The sequence below is a fragment of the Eucyclogobius newberryi genome, unplaced genomic scaffold (genome assembly GCF_026437365.1).
Source record: "Eucyclogobius newberryi isolate DKJ021-1_F unplaced genomic scaffold, fEucNew1.0.hap1 SCAF_10, whole genome shotgun sequence".
In the NCBI taxonomy this organism is placed as follows: domain Eukaryota; kingdom Metazoa; phylum Chordata; class Actinopteri; order Gobiiformes; family Gobiidae; genus Eucyclogobius; species Eucyclogobius newberryi.
Genome location: NW_027315724.1, coordinates 16,873,507 through 16,898,434, shown reverse-complemented (window position 1 = coordinate 16,898,434; position 24,928 = coordinate 16,873,507). Strand labels below are relative to the sequence as shown.

Genomic DNA, 24,928 nt, shown 5'->3' with positions numbered 1-24,928 from the left:
GAAGTAAACAGTAACCATTGTAAAAATAAAGTGCATTTGAATGGAGTGAGTTCAAATGAACACCTGTGCTGCAAGTTACTCTGTCATGCAGTGACACGCAAGTCATGCAGTGGAACTGGTCAGACAACACTAAACTTTCACGCTCAAAGAAGAAGAATAAGGACTTAAACGATAAAGCTACTCTGCTGTTTGCTGTCTTCTGTGCTACTAAATCAGTGAGTGAGTACACCTCTAAACATCTATCTATTATTCCTCTGGCTGTACAGTGTTCCATGTCCCCAGAGTTAGTCTCTGTGTCTAGAGATCTGGTCGCCGAGGCCCCTGCCGTCGACTGCCGCCCAGATCTCTCTGCACCGGCCCCTTATGGATCCTCCTGCGGGTGGTGGGCCCACGGGAGGGCGGCCCCACGTCGCTCTTTCGGGCTGTGCCCGGCCGGGCCCCGTGGGGTAAGACCCGGCCACCAGGCGCTCGCCATGGAGCACCCATCCCAGGCCTGGCTCCAGGATGGGGCCCCGGTGACGCTGATCCGGGCGACGTAAACTGCCTTGTTCGTGTTGTCATCATAGAGGGCTTCTGAACCGATCTTTGTCTGACCCGTCACCTAGGACCTGTTTGCCTTGGGAGACCCTACCAGGGGCATGAAGCCCCCGACAACATAGCTCCCGGGATCATTCGGGCACTCAAACCCCTCCACCACGTTAAGGTGTCGGTTCAAGGAGAGGCTCCGGGGGTGGATGAGATCCGCCCTGAATACCTAAAGTATCTGGATGTTGTAGGACTGTCTTGGTTGACACGTCTCTGCAACATCGCGTGGCGTTCGGGGACCGTGCCTCTGGACTGGCAGACCGGGGTGGTGGTCCCTCTGTTCAAGAAGGGGGACCGGAGGGTGTGTTCCAACTACAGAGGGATCACACTCCTCAGCCTCCCGGGTAAAGTCTATTCCAAGGTACTGGAGAGGAGAATCCGACCGATAGTCGAACCTCGGATTCAGGAGGAGCAGAGTGGTTTTCGTCCCGGTCGTGGAACACTGGACCAGCTCTATACCCTCCATCGGGTGCTCTAGGGTTCATGGGAGTTTGCCCAACCAGTCCACATGTGCTTTGTGGATCTGGAGAAGGCTTTCGACCGTGTCCCTCGGGGTGTCCTTTGGGGGGTGCTCCGGGAGTCCGGGGCCCTTTGCTCAGGGCTGTCCGGTCCCTGTATGACCGGAGCAGGAGCTGTGTTCGCATTGCCGGCAGTAAGTCAGACCTGTTCCCAGTTCATGTTGGACTCCGCCAGGGCTGCCCTTTGTCACCGGTTCTGTTCATAATTTTTATGGACAGAATTTCTAGGCGCAGTCAGGGGTCGAAGGGTGTCCGGTTTGGGGACCACAGGATCTCATCTCTGCTGTTTGCAGACGATGTTGTCCTGATGGCTCCATCAAACCCGGACCTGCAACATGCACTGGGACGGTTTGCAGCCGAGTGTGAAGCGGCTGGGATGAGAATCAACACCTCCAAATCCGAGGCCATGGTTCTCGACCGGAAAAAGGTGGCTTGCCCTCTCCAGGTGGGTGGGGTGTCCTTGCCCCAAGTATCTCGGGGTCTTGTTCACGAGTGAGGGAAGGAAGCGTGAGATCGACAGGCGGATCGGTGCAGCGGCTGCAGTGATGCAGTCGCTGCATCGGACTGTTGTGGTGAAGAGGGAGCTGAGCCGAAAGGCAAAGCTCTCTATTTACCGGTCGGTCTATGTTCCTACCCTCACCTATGGTCATGAGCTTTGGGTAGTGACCGAAAGAACAAGATCGCGGATACAAGCGGTCGAAATGAGTTTCCTCCGCCGTGTGGCTGGGCGCTCCCTTAGAGATAAGGTGAGGAGCTCGGACACACGGGGGGAGCTCGGAGTAGAGCCGCTGCTCCTCCACGTCGAGAGGAGCCAGCTGAGGTGGCTCGGGCATCTGTTTCGGATGCCTCCTGGGCGCCTCCCTCGGGAGGTGTTTCAGGCATGTCCCACCGGGAAGAGGCCCCGGGGAAGACCCAGGACACGCTGGAGAGACTCTCGGCTGGCCTGGGAACGCCTCGGGATCCCCCCGGAGGAGTTGGAGGAAGTGTCTGGGGAGAACGAAGTCTGGGAGTCCCTGCTCAGACTGCTGCCCCCGCGACCCGGCCCCGGATAAAGCGGCAGAAGATGGATGGATGGATGTACAGTGTTCCATGCTGTTGTATGGCTCCCCTTGCGTCATCAGAATATAGATCAGAATATAGATCTAGATATAGAAATATTCATTTTGTGCTGCAAACCTGGTCACCTTTGATGCAAGCAGGCATAAGCTAAATTAGCCAAAACAATTTTCAGTAAAGAATAAAGTTTTAAATCTCTGTTGGTATTCAAGAAACTTGTGAAAATACTGCAGTTAGTTATCTCACATAAATTATACAAAATTAAAAATATCCAAAGCTGTTGCAGTGTTTCATAAAGCACTTTTTGTCACTACATATTACAGCATTATTACCGATATATAACTCAAGAATCATCCCATATTTGACCTACTGATTGCTGACTTAAGTATTCTCAAACTAATGTAAAAAGCCAAGTGCAAACTATTACCAAGACACTAACATTAAAGGATTGTTTGAAAAAAGAACACACGTTATAATCTACAAAAAAAGTAATGGAATGAATCGTGGATGTGAATGTTCATTTGTGGAATAAACATGTCAAAGAAATCAAAGAATCAAGAATAATATCAAGAAATACATAACGCTATTATAATACGTACAATATGAACAAAATATATAATGTGGTTGCCGTTGCCGGAAAAGGAGACAGATAACATAAAATTGCTCCTTCGTATTCATCTTGGTTCAATTCATGTCACTGATTATGTACTTAAATAAATAAATAATGTTTCAAACGAATTTCAAAAATTTGATTTGTTCTAAAATTAGAAGTGTTACGACACATTCCCGATCTCTCCGCCCGACAAAATGCAGCTGGCTTCAGCTTTTTCACCAACGCTCATAAAAACACAGAGGAATACGTTTAAGAGAACATTTGTGTGGGTGAGAATTCTCTGGAATGTCTTCTCACAACTGGGAAAAAAAGAAGGAAAAGCGGTCCCATTTCCACGTAATGAACTCAGAACCCACAGTCTAACGTAATTATAAGGAGTAGAAAGGTGATGTTGAGCTACACAAACTGATACACGCAAAACATCCTTAAAACAATGAGGAATAGACTGGGGAATTAGGTCATTGAGGGCGTTTTGTCGGCTGTGTTTTCACCGAACATTCCCTCATCATTCTTCTCATTTCCTCCTCTGCCTTTTTTACCCATTTACGGTAGTGCTTAAAAGGAGTGAGTCAGCTTCCAGAAAAAGCTCCCCCGTCTCCACGTGGCCGTCTCTGGGTGTAGAATGATTACATCAGCTTGGGAAATCGGTAGAGCGCGGCCGACTGTGATGTATATAAATGTTGGCTCAGTGGGATTTGAATGGGCAGAGTAAACAGGGCGGACAGCAGGGGGCGGTACAGAGCGGGCCGGGTCACTCACTTTGACGCAGAGACAAAGAGAGTGCCAGGTACATGTAGCATTCTGCAGCCTCAGCCACAGTATGTCATTGTGTGTGTCACTTACCTCAGCCCTGCACTAGCCTTCACTGCTCACTAATGACACACACCGGACTGTGAAACTTTACCCCAAAAATATGGAGCTAAACATAATATTGGAGAAACAGTTTGCCAACATTTGAAACTGGAATGATTGTGGTATTTGATTGTCATATTCATGTGCATATAACTGATGAAAATAAAGTGTTTATTTTACCATTATTATTAGTATTATCTTGTCTTACGCTAGCTGTTATTATTTTATTTTATCTTTATTTTCCCCCTCCATTCCTTATTAGGAAATGAGAGGTTTTGTCAATAGGAGTTTTTGTTTATAAGGGTTTTGTTTATAAGAGTTCTTCTATTAAGAGTGTTTTTTAAACTTCCTATATCTGTCCTTTTCCTCTGAATCTACCTGCGTTGCAACAATGAAATTTCCTCATGTGTGGACAATAAAGGAATGTCTTATCTTATCTTATCTTATTTATGGGTTAGAAAAACGATCATGGAATAGTTTGAAAGTTTTTTATAAAATAATACGAATATACTCTATCTGGTCTTGTCTTGTTTGTTTTTGCTGTTTTTTGGTTTTAATTTTGGAGACTCTTATTTAGATACCTCACTTTCCTGTTTTTTTGTTCTCTCTGGTCTCGTCTTTTTTTTTTTTTTTTTTAATGCTTTTCATTTTGAAAAGTAAAAAAAAAAGGTCCAAAATAATGTAAACAGTTTGGTGAGCTCTATGAGACGGCCAGAGCAGATTGATTCCCTTAGGCAATGTCCTGTATTGTCTCTGTGCGGTCCTTCTGTCATACACAACTATCAATCTATTATTAAAAAGCGCCTGTAAGGGGAAAAAATTAATAAAACAAGAACAATAACAAAAACAATTGAGAACACATAATAATAAGATCATGGGTAATGATATTAACTAAATAAATAACTCATTGTATTGACTTTTTTGGGTTGCGCTTTGTTTTTGGCGAGAGGTAGTAAAATCCACTGTTGCTACCACAAAATCCCAAACAGTTTGATATTGAACTTGTGTGAGATTGTGTGATGTTACCTGTATGCACTGCAGGAGGTCTGTGTGGTAGTATCTGTCTTGGTGAGCGTTGGCGGCGGCTAGAGTCAGTAAGTAGTCATTTCTGGCCTGTGTTGCTTTGGAGTTGCAGTCGCTTCTTTTGGCTTTTAACTGAAACCAAAAATACAACAGAATGAGACAAAATGTGTGTATTTTTGGTTGTAGTTTGGGGAAAGGCGTCTTACCTTTACACTTGCTTTCTGTAAACTAATTCTTGACTGAAAAAGTCCCAGTTTAGACCTGACAAAATATCACAAATAATGACATTACATTAAGTGTGTTTATCGACAGGCATGGTATATTTGTATTGTTTAACATTATTTTAATTCACCTAAATGTTGGGGTGAGGTGGACAATAGTTTTTCTCTGTCACACTAATTTGAGCTGAAAATTATGCTGTGATTATAATGAGTAATGGGTAAAGAAGATAATTATAATTCTGTAAAACAAGTGATTTAATAAGTAAAAAGCGAAGACAGATTGTATATATATCAAACAATTTCCTTCCTTCACAACAAAGTTCCTCTAGTGTATAATATGCCTCAAATAGTTGTAATATTTCTTAATGCTATACATTGTGTGTGCATTGCACGTGTAGACTCAAAATGCATCGAGACAGTGCTAGAATGTTGCTTGTTTGTCTCTGTACGACGGGGTCGTCTTTGTGCAAAGAGGAGAGGAAACTAGTTTGCTAGAAATTTCTTTCAGTGTGTTTTTGAGCCCCCACATGAGAGGAGACAAGCAGCAAAAAAGACTTGATTTGGACCCTCAGTGAGGTGAAAAAACCCTTCTGATTGAGGGTGAGGACTGCTCATTGTGACCCATAAAATATGTGCCTTGCATGTTTTTATTTCAGAAAGTCAAACCTCAGCAACCAGAGTGAACTTACTTGGCCTCTATATCAGCCTTTTCCCGTACTGCATGGGCAACCTGCTCACTGTCGTAGTATTTTTTCTTGGCTTTGGCCAACTCCTTCACAGAGTCTTGCAGCTCGGCTTGAATGCCACTCAACTGATCTATGGACTGTGAAGGGAAAGGCAAACGTGGAGCTTGTTAGGGAAAGAGAAGGCCTGTGTGCAATGTGAGCTTTACCAGCACAGATGTGATAGTGAGAAAGGAGAGACACCGAACCTTTTTGAGCTGCTGCTCCTTGTACAGTCTGAGGGTCTTGGCGGGCTCTGATACTTGGCTCTTGTAGTTGTCACACACGTTGAGTCTGGACTGGCTCACCTGCACTGTCCCTTCTAAATAAGATCTCCACACAGCGTATACATTCCTACAGAGGACACAGGGGAGCACTCGGTTGATGCATAATATTACAAGTTTTACCAGCAGCGCTCCCAGGAGAGGAGTCAGAAGAAGGAATATACAGAAAAGACATGGTGTGGTTCTATATACATATGTTATACATATACATAGGCCTCGTTGGCGCAGTAGGCAGCGCGTCAGTCTCATAATCCAAAGTTATAAGCAAGACTGTAATATGAGCATTCTTAACTAGGCCCCAATGGATTCATTTCTATGCTTGTTTTGCGATACATTGGCCAAACCATTTCTTGGGCAACAATTCTCCACATTAATTCTCATGGCGCTGTGGCTTAGATGGTAAAGCGCCTGTCTAGTAAACAGGAGATCCTGGGTTCAATTCCCAGCAGTGCCTTTTGACAGACATTAGTGTCATTGGCCTTGTCTGTAATTGTGACGGTAGTAAAATGCTCCTTTTAAAATACCAACCTATAGTCTGTCCTCTGGTCTTCAGGGTCAATTCCCGGCCAGTCTCTTTTTAGGTACTGACTCGCTAACTTCTGCAGTGCCTGAAAGAAATAGGAGAAACAAAAATGTATTGACAAATGGCAAAACGATTAATACTATGTCTTTTTTTTACTTATGAACTGATTGACCATCTGATAAGCAGGCAGCCCCTAAGATTACAGTCCAAGAGCGAGGGAAAAGAGTAGCCTACATTTCATGGACTGGGTCACTATGTCAGTGTAGCAGCGTTAGCGATGGTAACACGTTTCCGAGGTCTGCCCATAATTTAACCGACTGAAACAAACCTTTATTTCAAAAGGGACGTGTTGTGATATGGCTGACCGCAGCGTTAAGTTATTTGAGTAATGTAGTTCGTGGGAGGGGAACGCTGGACTCCCACACGCACACATGGGACCAGTGAGTGGCAGCTTGTAATTGGAACAGACTTTGTCACAGGAGGAATGTCTGCTCTTAAATTGTGAAGGAGCAAAGGTTAAATTACAACCTTTACACTTAAAATGATCACCTTCCTGCAACAGTTTTCCGCTGCTCTTGTCTCATCTTAGTCTCTCATTGTCCAACATCCCTCACTCTTCAGGTTGCACCTTTTATTTTAATATCATTTGTCTGTGATTGAAAGTTTACTTTGTTATCAATATTTACACATTACACCTTTATGTTCTGGAACTTAAGTTTATGCAACGTTTAACACATGCAGAAAAAAAATAGGTTTAATTGATATTAAATAAACATAGAAAAGTTCTATTTCTAACTCTCACAGACAAAAACACATTTCACACCTATAATTAGGAGGGAAGCCATTGTCCAATGAAGTGGGGGCTGTTGCTAGGCAACCACATTTTCTAAGGTGAACAGACAGAGGGAGCAGTAGAAGACACTGAAAGCCTGGGAGGATCTGCAGCATGCAGGAGAGCAGCAGGACATTTGCATTGATCTACTGATACACCCAAATGAATCAGATAAAGTCATGACGCTGTGGCTTAGTCTGGCTAGCGCCTGTTTAGGTCCTAGGTTCAGTTCCCAGTTTTCAGACACACTTTGTAGATCCATCTTCAATTCCAATTAGGCACAATAAACAAAAATATTGCTAATTGCAATTAAAAATAGCTATAACTTGATTTGGCATACATTTTATTGTGATTATTGGCAATAATTAATCACCAGATTATGTAATAAAAAGATTCTTATATGTTGTTCTCTTCAAGATCATCGTCTTTTAAGCACTCGACGTGACTTTGTGGCGGTGGACAGCCAGCAAACTTTATGTCACATATTCAAACATCCTGCATATGTGTACGATGATCACATAGACAACTATATAGTTATTTGATTTGACTATGGTGGCATTTTGAAATTCAAATATATTGTTTTTTTGTCCATGTTTTTAAACAAAGACAGAGCAGAAACAAACATGATAAAGAGTGACATTTACAGAAATGACATAATACTTTTAGACAGACAGACATGTATGAACAAACTCTCACTGCTACATCACTGCCTCACCCACAGCTCTCTCACTGCCTCACCCTTCCCAGTTACCCTCACCTACATCCTCTCACACTCAGCTCTCTCACTGCCTCACCCTTCCCAGTTACCCTCACCTACATCCTCTCACACTCAGCTCTCTCACTGCCTCACCCTTCCCAGTTACCCTCACCTACATCCTCTCACACTCTCACTGCTACATCTTAAAACACGAAGTAAGGCTGTAGAAATACATCAATATTTCAATAGAAACGTCTGTAATACTTTGACTGTATAATAAAACATCATATTTTGAAAAGTCTTTGTCAGTGAAGTATTTCCGGGGCAATGTAATTCAGTTTATGGCTGGAAGCCAAAGGACATTCTTTTCCTCCTTTGGGTTTAAGTCAGAAAACAAGTACAGTGTTTATTATAAATCACAGACCTCTGTATTGTGCAGGTCCTAATTGTATTGCAGTCATTGATTGATTCATGTTTTTGTCATGAAACACCATTTCAAGAGTGTGTAACGTATGTCTCACCTGTGCGTAGTCTCTCTCCAGTTGTCCCTTCTTCAGACTGTAGCTCCTAAAAAAAACACAATCAACATTTGAAACCACATCAGACAGTGGCTTATCACTGATCAGGAATGTGTGGGAAGGAATAGAAAACATATTACATCACAAGTGCACTATGTCAGAGAAAGACAGACATGCAAAACAACAATAGTGAGTACATTGTTGTTTTGGCAAGACTACTTTCATCAACTACATTTTTTTGAGCAAATATAACAAAGGTTTAGGACTCTCCAGATTCACAGAGCCACAGTCGACACAGATAGTACTGTTGTGTCACAGCCTATCCTGGGGCACATGTCTGACTCCACCCCCAGAAAGCAGACACTCCCCCACTTACACAACCCCCGACCGTTATTATAAACTTTCAGGCCTCGTTGGCGCAGTAGGCAGCGCGTCAGTCTCATAATCTGAAGGTCGTGAGTTCAAGCCTCACACGGGGCAAGTATTTTTTGTTTGTAAAAATAATTATTTAACTTTAATACATTTCAATTGAAAGATGAGTTATAAACAAGTCTGTAATACAGTTATTATTAGTTGTTTGTTAAGGGGACATTAGGGGATCATCCAGAAGACTATTACTATTGCATAATGACAACCCTCCAGTATAAACCTACAATAAATAAAGTAACTGTAATCTCCTGTTATAGTCTTAGAGTATGAGCATGCTCTGAAAGCTCTTCCCCTCACCGTGGGCAGCCACGATACATTCTTAACTAGGGCCCAATGGATTCATTTCATTGCTCGGCAGATTCCACCTTTAGCAGTTTTGAGATACAATGGCCAAAACAATTTGCTGATTTGCGCCAACTCACAAACACACTTTTCATGTAACTTCAGCTCAGTAACTATGGACATGCAAGAGCTAAAAGGTGCAATTGGAATGGATTTACATATGAATGAATCATGCAGCATACATTCTAAGTAGATTCTAATTTACAACATTTACAGTATGTGGTTGTTCATGCTAAACAACACTGTCAAAAACAGTGTGAACTTTGGTCCATTAATTGTAACTAACACTTGTGAACACTGAAAATATGGGTCTGGCTCAATTCCTAACTTGACAGTAAAATAGGTAAGATGCTAAAGACTAGTTTAGAGATTGACGTCTTGTGCTGACTGAGGGCTAGTGTAAGTAAGACGTGTCAGCATTTTCATCCTCAGACTGATGTAAGTGGAAAAGGAAAGTACTTAAGTACTTTAGAGACAGGACCTTAATGTATGTTTGTACAAATGAAGAATGAGGAAAATATTGTCGACATCAGCGGTTTAGAGAGGATCAGAATTGAACTCTACAAAATGATCATAGAGCTGCATTTAGGCATTATTACAACTCGAAAAAAAAGCTACGTTAGTCCTATCTCCATCTTTCTCAAACAATGAAGTAGTTTCTAAAACAACATACATTTATTTAAACGTAAATGGAATCAAAACATAATTCGGGCATTTCTGAAACATTAATAATAAACTGATTTGGTTTTAGAACAAGGTGAATGGCATGTAAGTATCAGTGTGCTGTGTTCGCTTGAGACTGGACTGAGATTTTAGTATAGGAGGATTTAAAAAGATTGAGGGCACTAAGAGTCTCAGAGTCCACTAACTTGACATGGTCGCCCCTCTGACTCTCTCATCCCTCTGTCCATTCCCACCTGATGCACTCTCTCACCTCTTTTTAACCTCTTCCCTCTCTATGTGTGCTATGAGATGTGGGGAGTGTAAAAATAGATAGGTTTTTAGTGTTGATTAAAGACAGACACAGGATTAATTAGGGTAAATAACCTCTGAGCAGCTTTTGAGATTTAAGAGTTAAAATCTACTGCAGGCTTTAAAATACAAATCTGGTCAAATACATTCTCTAGAATTAAACTACACTTCCTTCCTTCTCCTCACTCTATGCTGCTTTGTTACTTTTATGCTCCACAAAAAAAGACTAACATGAATAAGAAGACAAGCAGTTAATGGATGTAGGTGACATGGGTAGAGACATGCGTAATCAAGTAAAAAGTCTATAATATAAGCTCTTAAAAAGGTATAAAATGATATGTTTGTGATATTTGAGCTAAACCTGTTCCTAATCAAAGATGCAACAGTCTCATTTGACATTGCCTTTTCTGTTTGGTGACCACTTTGAAAGAGGCTCAAGACAAAAGTCTGACCCTTCATCACAAAGCCCGTACGCCAGAGACAGACGCTTCAGGTCGGCTGCTCCTGACAGCGGTCAACTGAAGCGGCGTAAAAAAAATAGACTGTTGTGAAGTTTGGGTAGCTTCATGTTCAGGATGTAAAAGATTTGAGAAAACGTGGCTGAAAAATGCCAAAACAAATGCCCCACAATCTCAAACTGAGCCGACCTGTGCCATACAACTGAATGATTCTGTTTCAAATTGATGCAGAGGTGGGAAATATGTCAACATTTTGTGAAATATTGTGAATGTTGTCTTGAAGATAAGCAAACTTCAAATATCGAGTGATTTGAGAATGTGCTGTAAATGGAAAATGCAACTAAAAAAGCTGATCAGAAAGAAACAATAATAAAGTCATGTTTCATTTCACATTCGTCTCGTAATTAAACCTCAACTAAAACTTTTAAAGACATGTTTTGACACGTTTCTGCTGGATTGACATAATATTGTTAGATTATTGTTAACGAGAAACTCCTCTAAGTATTAATTTCTGTCAATATCACCTACAAATAACTTCATGTGCAAAAAAGTAGAGCAAATAAACAGTGCCAACGACTGGAGAAACCGCTGGCTTCGTCTCTTGCTCAAGGACACCTAGTATTTTACAACACCAGAACCACTAGGATGAAGTCAAATATGATTAAAGCGCATTTTTAAAAGTTTTACAAAGTGCCATTCAGCTCCACGCCTCGACGACTACAAAAGCCCGCACGTTACGGCGACCGGCGTCTTGTCCGCGCGCCAAAACCCCCGAGCTTCAAGGGAAATCTGCTCTTAAACAGCTGGAGCGGCCCCCGGGAGTGAAGACGGGATCAGGCCAGAGATAGAAAATGAATAGACGTTAAAATAGAAGCAGAGGAGCTTTTTTTTCTTTCTTTCCCTGTCATAAATAATCAACGCCTTAGTCAACAGATCCAAAATGAGAATGTGAGAAGCCACTGGGGTTTCCTCTCATCACACAAACGTCATGGAGCTGTTTAAAAGCAAAAGAAAGTGTGACTGACGGACTGAAAGATACAGGCGGACAATGAAAGGCAGATGAAAAAGAGTTACAACAGGAAATTCCATAGTCATTTTCCCAACCCGTTTGTTCATCATAAAAAAAAAAGAAAGAAATCAGCGGTGATAGGTTTTTTCTCGTTTTTTCTTCCTCGCACGCTCTCAAACCGCCGCGTTAATTGTTGCTTTTTTTAGGCGCGAGGCTGTGAACGTGTGGTTACCTCATGTCTTCCAGCAGGTCACATTCTGTCTGGTGCTTAAAGTGCAGTCGTGTCATCTGCTCCGTGTGGGTGTTCTTCAGCTCCTGGGTCACTTTGACCTGGACACAACAGGTCACACTTAACAAACAATCACTGGCAACACATGGAACAAGCCAGAGGAAAAGAAATGTGTTCTGTTTTTCAATCTCTATCACGGTTTATGACAAACATAAAGTCACTGTGTTTGGATATGGGTGTTATTGCACTTCACTGTACGGCACTTTAGTTGTGAGGTTGTAATTGCGCTTTATAAATAAACCTTGATAATGATATTGATATTGATATTGCCTGGGTGGTGTGCATTATCGGTGGTTTTCCGAATATGTTTTGTATCAGGTTTCAGGAAAATAAATGGCTTTGCAAGTGCTATATTGTCAATTAGTACCGTTATATTTGCTTGTTTTATATTTTGATCATATTTATATAAAGAACAAAACATTTCTTACACATACTATTCAGAGAAAATTCCACCTTCTTTTTTTGAATGTGAAACCATTCCAAATACTATCTAGTAAGTGCTTGGATAATCTAAAAATCATAATAACTTAGTAGTAAAAGTAATAATACCGCTGCAGTAAAGTAAGGCTGAAACAAGTTAATCAATTTATCTGAATGATTATTCCGATAATTGTCAACTAATTTGGTAATATAATCGTTATCTTGATATGCACAGATTCCAAAACATGCCATGTGCTGAGAGAAGAGGATATGACTCGGATAAGGCAAGAATTACTTTAAAAAGAAAAGGAAACATGTAAAATTATAGAAGGTAACAAAAGGGTAAATATACTCCATCAAATTGTCCTCCACCTTAACTTCATCTGGGACAACTCTGATATGTACAAGTGTTTCTCATTTTAAACAACAAAACCAAAAAAGAATCCCCCCAAAAAATATAAAATTAGCACAGGAAATGAATGCGCTTCAAATGCTCCTAGTTGTACTTAAAATACAGTGATGCTGAAGGCAAGCGCGCTCTCAAAAACCAACGAAAATAGATTCTCGTAGCGTTGATGGCAAATCTATCAGGCGCCTGGCTTCCTGACAGGGTCCAGCTAAAAGGGAGCGCGCACATAGATCCACACATCCATTAGTTATCCATCGATGGAACAATCAGTGTCAAGGCTTGGTCGGACCGTAGCGTGGGAATAGAAAGAGCTATTGGCAGTTACAGGTGACAGAAGACTTGCCTGCCTTGCCTCCATGCCATGAAAAGGACTTAGTTTGCAGTGTGCCACGATTAGAAGCGTTTAATAAAAGTTTTGGGGGACGATCCTAAAATTAGCATCTGAAACGTTTGCTGCCGCTGGAGAGCAAACACATCCAGAGTCAGTGAAGGTCATTGTCTATTGTCCAGTGGATTCCATTGGCCATTCATCAACAAACAGTAGGCAAATTCATGACGTTATGGGACAGAAAATAACAGCCTGCGACAAATGCAGAGTCGCGCCTTTGATCGAATGTCTGTCGTCTTGTTAAGAATATGACAAAGATAGAGAAAAAGATTGTGGTGCTGGAGTAAGGCGGCTTTCCCATGAGTCTTGTCATTCCATACTTTCACAGAGCTATTTTCAGACAGTAGTTGCAATGAAGACCTGGTTTGGACCTGGTTTGGTGCCTTTAGACTTCTCTTGGTTTGATCCTGGTTTGAGTTTACTCCTGAATGATGTAGACTTGGTTTGGTCCTGTTATAGTCTTGGTTTAATCCAGGTCTTTTCAGGTCACAATATTATCATAAGAGCAAAATATTAACAACTGTGATGATTTTAGAAGCAAAATTAAGTCATTTCCAATTCATCTGCACTACTAAATATATAGTGTTTTTTATGTTACTGTTTATATACAATAACTTGGGCACATGCTATAGGAAAAGTAGCACATTAGAATGAACGAAAATTGAGGATTTTCCTTTTTTTGTTGTTGTGTGTCAAAATTTGTGATATTCATGATATTGTTAATATAATAATGTAATTGAAAGATTCAAATTCAATATTGTGAACTAATGTTAAATCTTGAAGTTCAGTTTAAGTTTGGGTTTGTTTAATCCTGCCATCATCCCAATTTCTGTTCATGACAGCTAAAAAGTCAGGCATTCTTAAGATACCTCAAATACTTGGAGTTAAAAGTTTCTCTGACTTCGAGGGAGAAATTATGGCTACGGAGGAAAGCGAGTACTGTAGGACTGTAGGAGATGTACTGTATATACTGTCCATTTGCGGATACATGTGCTGAAAGATAAACAAAAGAGCACCCTTTGCTTTGACAGCCAAGTCAGGTCTGGCAGTGAAAACAAGTGCCAATCAAACTGACAAAGTGAAACAAGTCACTCACATCTGTACCATTTAAGAATTAGTTTTACAGTAAATAGAAAACATTGATCTACTGCAGCCAGACTCTGCAGCCGCGTTGGTTTTCTTGGAGGCGTCTAGGTGAGTATGTGTTCAAGCCTGTGCGTAAAAAGGCATGATATGGCATGTCCTGGCTAAGTCTGCCTACAACATCCTTGAGCTAAAATGGCACCGGGGGAATATGTGTTAATTGGAAGGAGGGCACCATGCAGAGGCTCACAGACAAGTCTCCAAGGTTTAATTGAAAAGCAAACGGGCGCTCTCACATATGTAGGGAAAACAGCTTATACCAGACGGTCTCAAGCTGTTGGGTACATTTAAAGTGCGTTCACACACTAAACTAAGCCCATTTTAGTCCTGATGTGGCCCTGGTTCGGTCCTGTTCTAGTCCTTGTTTACGCTTGATCTAGTCCAGGTTTAGTTTCAAGTTCTGTCCAAATTGTGATGCAAACTTACGTAGCCAGATAACAGATAACCCAATAATCAGATCTGTCTTTTAATTTGTGTTATACCGGCACAAAATAAATCTGATAATCAACAACACCCGGCGACATGTGTCAGTTCTTTTTTTGTTGACTTTTAAAGACAAAGTACATTTAATTTTTGTCTTTCCACATTAGATTACATTTTATGCACACATTTCCTTGTCACATCCTGGTGCAAACAATCAGCAAGTAATCAGATGACTCACAGCACATGTTGCTGTGTTTATGACATTTGAATAATCTGATAATAACTCCACAAATCAGATGTTTGACGTGCATGTAAACAGAACCAGTGTCAAACCTTCCACCACATCTCATGCATTAGCTCTAGTCAGCAGCAGCACATCCTTTTGATAAATGAGTGACCCCAGGCACTCCGAGGAAGCGTGGAGAAACGACAGCTTTCCTCACGACGTGTACTGTAAATGCTGTTAGGCACAATAGCTGTCGTAATAACGTTATAATACACAGAGATCAAGTCTGAATAACACTTAGCTATTTTCATCCAGCTAGCTTCCCCGCGGTGCTAACATAGAGCTTTTCCCAGATCAAATAAATAATTACAGTAACGTGTTTTTATTGTGAAACGATAACACACTCCTCCCAATAACAAATTACGCGCAATTATGTAAGTTTAGCACATTCTTTGTTGTCTGCACAAGTTTTTTTCTGTGTAGCATATTAAGCTAGTCACATTATTTGACATCTGACGGCTGCTGGACAGATGCATATTAATGTCACTAGGTTACAAACTAGCTAGCAGACGTTAGCTAATGTCTGCTAGCAAATCAATCCCTTGGTTTTATTTATTGCAAAAGCGTTTCCGTGCCGCGGTGAAGCTGCAGAATCTCACCTTAAGACAGTGTTTGTCATTGTGTGTGAGGGTAAAAGATAACGGGCTCCTCACTCACCTTCCTCGGCGGCGGCTGCATCGTGGAGTATTGACATGAATGGTGTTTCCCTTGTGAAATGTATTGTAAATCCAAAAGGAAATCCGAAAATCTCCGAGGGGAATAATGTTTGTATTTCCTTTGACTGGAATCCTGCCCTCGGGGGAAGGAAAGACGCACGTTTAAATGTGTACTCCGGCGGCCATGATTGAAGATAAATGGTCAGTTTATGGTGAGGAGCACACTCGTGTTGCTGGCCGCTGCTGCCACACTTGGGTACAGTACAGTGTTGTGGAGCAGAAAGGGGGAGCAGAGGGGAGCAGAGAGGCAGACAGGCGGGGAACAACAGCACATGAAGCCGGGGAGGGATGGAGGAGTGATGGGGGGGACGCCGGAGAGCTACGCGGCGCAACAGCGGCCTCGCGTGGCCGTGGACTGCATTACATGTGGTAACAGGAGCAAAAACGTGTGGCGTAATAAAACTAGAGTAATACGCGCCAACTCATAAACATGGGTATGTTTTGATCATTCACAACATTTTATAGTTTTGTTTTGTTATTAATGCTTTTCAATTTTGATTTTTCCGCGACCCCAAAAAGGGAACAAGCGGTAGAAAATGGATGGATGGATGGAATTTTGATTTTCAACAGTGTTATTGTCAGCACAGCCCATGGATAGGGAGTGGCATTTAATTGTGATGATGAAATACCTTGATAATTAACTCTTTCTTTTTTTCTGTATTTTATCAATGTTCCTGTTCTACCAAAAATATTGAGAATCATATTTATCATGTTTAGGTAATACATTTTTCTTCCAGTAATAAAGTTAACCGAACATTTTGTTTTTATAATTCCGACAATAAAGTCCTGACTGAGACAGGTAGAGTTCTCTGCATTATAAGGACCACAAATACCATTACATGTAAATTTACACAATTTAATCAATATATCTTCTAGCCCTGTTTTCACGTTATTTTCCATCAGAATATTATTGCTTTGTTTACAACTACAAGATGGCCGCTGCAACTGCCACGGTGAATGAGCCTTAAATGCCTCTAGTTTCTACACGCAGAAGAGCATCATTGTTTCGCTTTTGTCCGGGCGCCTTGTATATAGCGTGTTCAGCCGCACAAAACGTGTAAAGTTATTATTGATTTATGTGAAAATAATCCATGCGGCGACATCTCTTTCAAAACAATCGTTTTGTTGTCAGCGTGTGCGCCCAATACTTTCTCAAGGAGACAGAGAAGACGCTACTTCCTGCAGACCTGCATAGCAACAAGAAGGGCCAGTCGATCAAGGAAAAATCGATCTTGGACCAGCCAGCACTTGGTGGAGATATAAAATGTGATCGAAGCACAATAGAATAAAACACCAGAGGGATGTTATGTCTTGGGAAGCATAAAGGTCATTCCTGTTTAGCTTATTCAGGGACCAATTTCAGAAAGAAATAAACACTCAGATGGATCAGGTGCTGCTGTCCAGTCAAAAGTTTGCTTATTATGGTTTATTATTAACACCATCGGCGACATAAAATGGGTTTGATGATTACATTTGGATTGCAGTCATCCATGTAGGAATGCAAAAGCTTTGTCATTAATATAAAATGTTTGGTTATTTTAGTTGAAACAATATTGCTTTGCCATTGAAGACAGGTGCCGTCTCAAGGGCAGTGGGCTTTCTTTTACAGTAAGTGCCAAGGTTAAAGTTACTGGCAGGTTTTGTAATGATTAATGCACACAGCTTCTGGCATTGGTAAGACATTAAGCACTCCTTCTCACATTTTAATGCCCAAGTTAACACAATCCAACTCAAACACAGCCCCCACAAAGACCTACTTCTGGACGTGGAGAAAATGCCTGGCCTCTTGGGTTCTAGGACAATGATGTTTTCAGTCAAGATGGTTTTAGTTCATGAACTTTATTGTTAATTCTAGGATCATAATTTGGGGAAAGCAGCAAGGTAAGAGGAACACAATTAGGATTGCTTAGAGATTTAAAAAAAAAATGGTTATTAGGTTTCTATAAAAATGTAGCCTATTACAATCACATGTCACCAACATTGACTGGAACTCCAGCAATTTGCCTTTGGCTAAACTGACACATACTCACAGCAGGTTGTAACCTGTAAGATAAATATGTAGCTACATGTTTTTCCTCCCGGGTGCAACTTAAGCCATAACAACATGCTTGCTCTGCACAACAGTGGGAGGACCGTGACTCTAAGTCTGCACACTAGAAATCCAAAGAGATTTGGTCTTTTTTGATGTAAGTATCAGTAGATTTCTGTTACACGTTATTGCACTGTAAACTTAGCTTTTGGATTGTGGGAGATTATTGTGTTATGGAAGAGAGAGTGTTAATCTTTGATAGGATACTCCCTGTAATAAAATACAATATGTGTTACTAATTCTAACTTTTGTACTTTGAGGAGCTTGTTTTTGGCAGTTTGCTGCAAATGGTAAATGTACGGTAGGTCAGTGTTCTTGTTGAATATATTAGAAGACTGAAATGAAGAAAGAATGGTAGTCAGCGTGTCCAGGGGAGCTGAGATAAATGCTTAGACTTTGTTTGGCACGTATAGTGTCGCAGTCTGATCAGTCTCACGTCGTAAAACTATTAGTGACAATGAAGTGTCAGGGTGAAACTGTAAAAAACAACTTCTAATTTTAGTCTGGTTGTGCTGTTAGACAGAAATAGAATATGGCTTCATGGATGATAAACATATTGTAGCTAGAGTCAAACATGTCAAATTGTCCTATAAGAATACAGAGTGGTCTCTCACTCTCTCTCTTATTTTCTTATTTTCCATTGATTTTTACTTCGTCCCACTCCATTTTGAGCCTATTTATTGTCATTATTTATTTGTGGATAAATCGTAGAAATGTTAGTTTAGTGAAGTTGAAAAAAAAACACAAAAATGTTGATTGATTGATTGATTGATTGACAGTGTCTTTTATGTTTTTGAGGACTAAACCGTGCATTTAGTCCTCAAAAACATAAAAGACACTATCAATATGTGGAGCTACAAATTAATTTCCCTTGAGAATAAAAAAAAGTTTCCTTAATCTGAATCGAATATCCAAAGAGATTCTGATCCTTTTTTGGTTTTCCTTTGTATTTTCTATAGGTGTGCCCACAACCACAATGAGCAGCCCGGACAACTTTACGTTTGCAAATACTTCCAGTGGATACTTATGCACATTCCAAGAGGATTTCAAGTACATCCTCCTGCCAGTCAGCTACGCTTTGGTGTTTGTGATTGGACTGGCTCTAAACTCCACGGCTCTGTACTTGATCATCTTCCGCACCAAACGCTGGAAACCCACCACCATCTACATGCTCAATCTGACAGTATGTGACACTCTCTACATCTTCACGCTGCCATTCCTCGTCTACTACTACGCGGATCAGAACGACTGGCCCTTCAGTGAACCCTTCTGCAAGATTATACGCTTCCTCTTCTACGCTAACTTATATGGTGAGGTTTGCAAATATTATAAGGATGTATAAATACGTTTTTGGTGATTTAGACCTCAGACATAGTGATATAGTGTTTTTCATACACGTCAGACACATTTAGTGAGTGAAATGTCATGCTCAAGGACACAGAGAAGAGATGCAGCAACGACCTTACTAAAACAAAAAATTACACTATGGGATATGTTTTTTACATATTTATAAAAGTAATGTATGTGATCTCAAATGCATCTTTTCCCCCCTTTTGTCAATCATGCAGCAAATGAGAATCCTGGTTGAGTTCCTGGTAAAGCATCATTAGAAAGCTATTGTTCATATTTAATAACAACATCAACACACAGCAAATGCATAAATCAAAAAATATCTTTATCTTTAATTTGACTTTTTTGCTATCAGTTCAGAAATCCCAATTTTATACATATTTCTATAAACTTAAACATATCGCATGTCCCATTGGGAGGAGGTCTCGGGGAAGACCTAGGACTATGTCTCTCTGTAGCCCGGGAACATCTCAGGGTCTCGGAGGAGCTGGAGGAAGTGTCTGGGGTGAGGGAGGTCTGGGGATAAGCAGATAAGCGGAAGAAGATGGATGTTAACTTTGAGATGGGAATTGTCAATGCACAACAAATGCTCAGTATACTCTCTGTCAGTCCATTCTTCAACATCAGCGTTACTCCACCCGTTACTTATCCAATAAATCTAGTTCTCTGTTCATAATCTTTTACTGCATTTCTAAATCTGACTGCATGTATAAAACAACAGCCTATTAAAGAGCCCGTTTTTTTTATTAAATTCAAAAACAGTTTGAACAGTTTGAATTTAATTTTGATGTTTTTAGGGATAATCCGCCAGAGTGATATCAACTTAATAGAAAGTACAATTCACATACAATACAAATGATCTACTCAAGCCTTTTGTTGCCCTTTTCCAACATAACCCACTTGAGTTCGTGTACGTGTGTTCATGGTGTACGTGTGTTCATGGTGTATGTACATCACTCAGGTTCCATATTGTTCCTGTGCTGCATAAGCCTGCACCGTTTCCTGGGCATCTGCTACCCTGTGCGCTCTCTGAACTGGGTCAGTCCACGTCGGGCCAAGCTGGTGTCTGTGGCAGTTTGGACTTGTGTTCTCCTCTGCCAGGCCCCCATCCTTTACTTCTCCAGAACTAGGTAATTGAATCTTATCATGAAATCTAATGGAATCTTACTTTCATTGCTTTCAAAGTGTCTGTAATTATGTTAGACCAGTTAGGATTGATTGTATCTAGGGAACTAACTTCATTGTCTTGATAGAGTAGCCCTGCTGCCAGAACTATTCTTCTTCATTCTTGTAGAGAAGCTGCTAATGCTGCTCTGTCCAGTTAACAATCCTTCTGTCACATTGATGCAGATACATTTGACAAATATTTACAATCAATCTTTTAAGGTTCACCTATTTTCACCCATTCCCACCTACTGTCATTTAATTGTAATCTTATAAATTAAAACAAGTATCAATAGAGTATGCTTTGTCCAAAGTACATGTGTTACACCATTTGAAAAGTAAAACTTTCTAGTTTTGTGTGATGGAAGCAATGTAGTGGTGCACAGGCAAAGCGAATGTACAAAAGATGTATTTATTTGATATGAAACTAATGGTTGGAGCCATTGGAAATCAAAGACATAGTTCATAGTAGATAGTCCAAATTCACTACAGCCCCAACATTGTGCATAAATGTACCCACAAGTGCAATAAAGACAAACACAATTCTTCAAAGCGCCCGAATGATCCCGGGAGCTATGTTGTCGGGGGCTTCATGCCCCTGGTAGGGTCTCCCAAGGCAAACAGGTCCTAGGTGACGGGTCAGACAAAGATCGGTTCAGAAGCCCCCTATGATGAGTAAAAGAACAAGGCCGTTTACGTCGCCCGGATCGGCGTCACCGGGGCCCCATCCTGGAGCCAGGCCTGGGATGGGTGCTCGATGGCGAGCGCCTCGTGGCCGGGTCCCCACGGGGCCCAGCCGGGCACAGCCGAAGGAGCAACGTGGGGCCGCCCTCCCGTGGGCCCACCACCCGCAGGAGGATCCATAAGGGGCCGGTGCAGAGAGATCTGGGCGGCAGTCGACGGCAGGGGCCTCGGCGACCAGATCTCCAGACGCAGAGACTAACTCTGGGGACATGGAATGTCACCTCGCTGGGGGGGAAAGAGCCTGAACTTGTGCATGAGGTTGAGCGATAGATATAGTCGGTTTCACCTCCACGCACAGTTTGGGCTCTGGAACCCATCTCCTCGAGAGGGGCTGGACGCTCCACTTCTCTGGTGTTGCCCGCGGGGAGAGGCGGCGGGCTGGTGTGGGCTTGCTTATAGCCCCTCAGCTCAGCCGCCACGTGTTGGAGTTTACCCCGGTGAACGAGAGGGTCGCGTCCCTCCGCCTTCGGGTGGGGGACAGGTCTCTCACTGTTGTGGCGGCCTACGGGCCGAACAGCAGTGCAGAGTACCCGGCCTTCTTGGAGTCCTTGGGAGGGGTACTGGACAGTGCACTGACCGGGGACTCTGTTGTTCTACTGGGGGACTTCAACGCCCACGTGGGCAATGACAGTGACCCCTCTTCAGGTGGGTGGGGTGTCCTTGCCCCAAGTGGAGGAGTTCAAGTATCTCGGGGTCTTGTTCACGAGTGAGGGAAGGATGCTGCGTGAGATCGACAGGCGGATCGGTGCAGCGGCTGCAGGGATGCAGTCGCTGCATCGGACCGTTGTGGTAAAGAGGGAGCTGAGCCGAAAGGCAAAGCTCTCTATTTACCGGTCGGTCTATGTTCCTACCCTCACCTATGGTCATGAGCTTTGGGTAGTGACCGAAAGAACAAGATTGCGGATACAAGCGGTCGAAATGAGTTTCCTCTGCCGTGTGGCTGGGCGCTCCCTTAGAGATAAGGTGAGGAGCTCGGCCACACGGGGGGAGCTCGGAGTAGAGCCGCTGCTCCTCCACGTCGAGAGAAGCCAGCTGAGGTGGCTCGGGCATTTGTTCCGGATGCCTCCTGGGCGCCTCCCTCGGGAGGTGTTTCAGGCATGTCCCACTGGGAAGAGGCCCCGGGGAAGACCCAGGACACGCTGGAGAGACTATGTCTCTCGGCTGGCCTGGGAACGCCTCGGGATCCCCCCGGAGGAGTTAGAGGAAGTGTCTGGGGAGGAGGAAGTCTGGGAGTCCCTGCTCAGACTGCTGCCCCCGCGACCCAGCCCCGGATAAGCGGCAGAAGATGGATGGATGGACAATTCTTCAAACATGTCAAAGGAAGTAAAAGGTTTCAACTTATTCTGCCTAAAAATGATGAAATAGGATTTGGTGACTTACCACCTTATTCCTCCATTTGTGCCATATGAACCATCTTGGGACTCTGAGGACTTCAGGGGCCGGCCTCCTGCTGGTGCCAGAGTCAGGACTAAACATGGACCGGCCTCCTGCTGGTGCCAGAGTCAGGACTAAACATGGACCGGCCTCCTGCTGGTGCCAGAGTCAGGACTAAACATGGGCCGGCCTCCTGCTGGTGCCAGAGTCAGGACTAAACATGGGCCGGCCTCCTGCTGGTGCCAGAGTCAGGACTAAACATGGACCGGCCTCCTGCTGGTGCCAGAGTCAGGACTAAACATGGACCGGCCTCCTGCTGGTGCCAGAGTCAGGACTAAACATGGACCGGCCTCCTGCTGGTGCCAGAGTCAGGACTAAACATGGACCGGCCTCCTGCTGGTGCCAGAGTCAGGACTAAACATGGACCGGCCTCCTGCTGGTGCCAGAGTCAGGACTAAACATGGACCGGCCTCCTGCTGGTGCCAGAGTCAGGACTAAACATGGACCGGCCTCCTGCTGGTGCCAGAGTCAGGACTAAACATGGACCGGCCTCCTGCTGGTGCCAGTATTTGACGGACACCTTTACATTTTCTTTAAATTAAAGGTCTTTCTTGAGAGAAATTCTTTACAATGATAAAACTACTCTTTAGACACATTTACAATTGACACAATAGCCCATTGTGTCCATGTCCAAGTGCAGCCTCAGAGCAGGAGCCTGGAGAGAGGGTCAGAACACACGCTGGTTAGATTGTCAGTCGGCACTAAGGCCATCAACCCACTGATCAAGAGCGAGTTTTAACATTGAAAGCTTTGGTCGAGTTTTGTCTGAGACAATTAGTTTAATGAAAGAGAGGAGGCAGACGAGACTAGGTCCATCGTTATACATACAAAGCGCCACACATAAGATGGAGGCGTCGACGAGAGAGTCGTCGTAAAAGACACATACGCTCAGCACAGACATGTGCAGAGGCAGATTGTGCGCTGACATCTTGGGACAGTCAAACATGGGAAAGAATCTGAAAGCGATGTGCCCATCCCAGAGACGCCTGTCACGCTGGCAATGTCAAATAAATGTGGGAAAGAGTGTCTGGAGTGTCTGCAGTGTGGTTGATGCATTTTTTCCCCCTGTTGTTCGAAGCAGTTTGAATTGCCTTTATTTGTAGAGCACAATTCGTCCACACGCCTTGCCTTGCCTACTTCTGCTTGTATATTCTTGAAATCACAAGACAAAACTAAACCAACAAACACACAACTGAATAACCATAACCTGAATAAATGCAAGAAAATAATATTTTTAATGCTTTTTTGCGCTCATGTTTGTATGTATGACCTTGCATTGCTCTGGGGTTGCACTGTGGCATGAAATTAATGCAATAAACATTTTATGCAAAATAAAATAAAAATTCCAACAATATATAGCTTGTCTCTACCTTTAAACAAATATTTTCTCTATTGGGCTTTACAGGATATATTATGAACTATTTTGTTTTATTTTTTCTGACAGTAATATAACATTTTAAAAGTAAAGTAGAAAACTGCAAACAAAAATGATGAAGTCATTCTTAATTCAAATGGAGCTGTTTCATAGTGTTTTGTGTTGCAGGGATGTAGACACAGAGAGAATCTGCTATGACACCACCAGCCCGGAGCTCTTCGATGACTTCCTGGTCTACAGCTCAGTGGTGTCTGTCTTCATGTTTGTCCTGCCCTTCATGGTGGTCATGGTGTGTTATGGGCTCATGGTCAGGAAGCTGCTGGAGCCGGGATGGGGATCTGATGTTAGACCAGGCCTAAAGGGAAGTCTGGGAATGCAGCACTATAAGCAGAAGTCAGTCAAGATGATCATCATTGTCCTGGCAGCGTTTATGCTCTGCTTTCTGCCCTTTCACCTGACCAGAAGTCTGTACTACTCATTCAGATATCTACAACAAATCAACCCAGCACATGTGAGATTCTTTAACCTGATATGACACATTACATGATAAGCATCTTTCATGTTTTATTCTGATATTGTGGTGTTGACCCACATGTTTCTGTCTCCCCAGGTCAGCTGTAGACTGCTGGAAGCCTCAAGCATTGCCTACAAAGTAACACGACCTTTTGCCAGTGCCAACAGCTGCATTGACCCCATCCTGTACTTTCTGGCCGGCCAGGGCGTCCGGGATTCTCTCACAAAGAAGAAAAGAACAGTGTTACGTTGTTTACCGGAGAAAAACACTACCAATTTATGAATTATTGTTTTAGAATGTTATGCCTTTATATTTAACATCTAGCTGCAGCTCCACAATTATTTTTCAGGTGCCTTACATTTAAATTAGTAGTATACAGTATTATTAGATTAGAATCCTGATCCCACTGCAGTATCTAGAGCAGTACTAATCATCTTCACAAGGATTATGAATGTACTAAAACCAACTACTTCTTCTACAAATTTAATTTAGATTTAATACAATTTATTTTAGGAATTAAAAAATAAACT

The 24,928-nt window shown here is 42.4% G+C and overlaps 2 protein-coding genes and 2 non-coding genes across 9 annotated transcripts in view; 3 read left to right on the top strand and 1 right to left on the bottom strand.

Annotated features, from left to right (window-relative positions):
* The window catches only part of LOC140375861 (F-BAR and double SH3 domains protein 2-like), a 30,712-nt gene extending 14,699 nt beyond the window's left edge, over positions 1–16,013 (bottom strand). For 2 of the 5 annotated variants that reach the window (XM_072461913.1, XM_072461916.1), the window contains exons 1-8: positions 15,670–16,013; positions 11,887–11,984; positions 8,448–8,493; positions 6,403–6,482; positions 5,800–5,944; positions 5,558–5,691; positions 4,854–4,908; positions 4,651–4,779 (exon numbers count right to left, since the gene is read on the bottom strand). In XM_072461913.1, coding sequence (XP_072318014.1) covers positions 4,651–4,779; positions 4,854–4,908; positions 5,558–5,691; positions 5,800–5,944; positions 6,403–6,482; positions 8,448–8,493; positions 11,887–11,984; positions 15,670–15,690 — 708 coding nt within the window. In that variant the 5' untranslated portion in view covers positions 15,691–16,013. The remainder of the gene's footprint in view (positions 1–4,650; positions 4,780–4,853; positions 4,909–5,557; positions 5,692–5,799; positions 5,945–6,402; positions 6,483–8,447; positions 8,494–11,886; positions 11,985–15,669) is intronic. The other 3 variants (XM_072461932.1, XM_072461924.1, XM_072461939.1) reach the window with 3 other exon arrangements.
* p2ry2.1 (purinergic receptor P2Y2, tandem duplicate 1) lies at positions 189–24,714 on the top strand. Of its 2 annotated transcripts, none has more exons than XM_072461950.1 (5): positions 189–215; positions 18,777–19,127; positions 20,129–20,297; positions 24,053–24,395; positions 24,495–24,711. In XM_072461950.1, exons 2-5 carry the CDS (start codon positions 18,794–18,796, stop codon positions 24,678–24,680), a joined length of 1,032 nt encoding a protein of 343 aa, XP_072318051.1. In that variant the 5' UTR covers positions 189–215; positions 18,777–18,793; the 3' UTR covers positions 24,681–24,711. The 2 variants fall into 2 exon arrangements, with proteins under 2 accessions (XP_072318051.1, XP_072318050.1); XM_072461949.1 differs by lacking the exon at positions 189–215 and adding an exon at positions 17,543–17,609 and having other exon boundaries at positions 24,495–24,714.
* On the top strand, positions 6,256–6,328 carry trnat-agu (transfer RNA threonine (anticodon AGU)). The gene has a single exon. It is a non-coding gene; the product is annotated as a tRNA-Thr (tRNA).
* trnam-cau (transfer RNA methionine (anticodon CAU)) lies at positions 8,852–8,924 on the top strand. The gene has a single exon. It is a non-coding gene; the product is annotated as a tRNA-Met (tRNA).
* Positions 24,715–24,928: the final 214 nt, after the last annotated feature.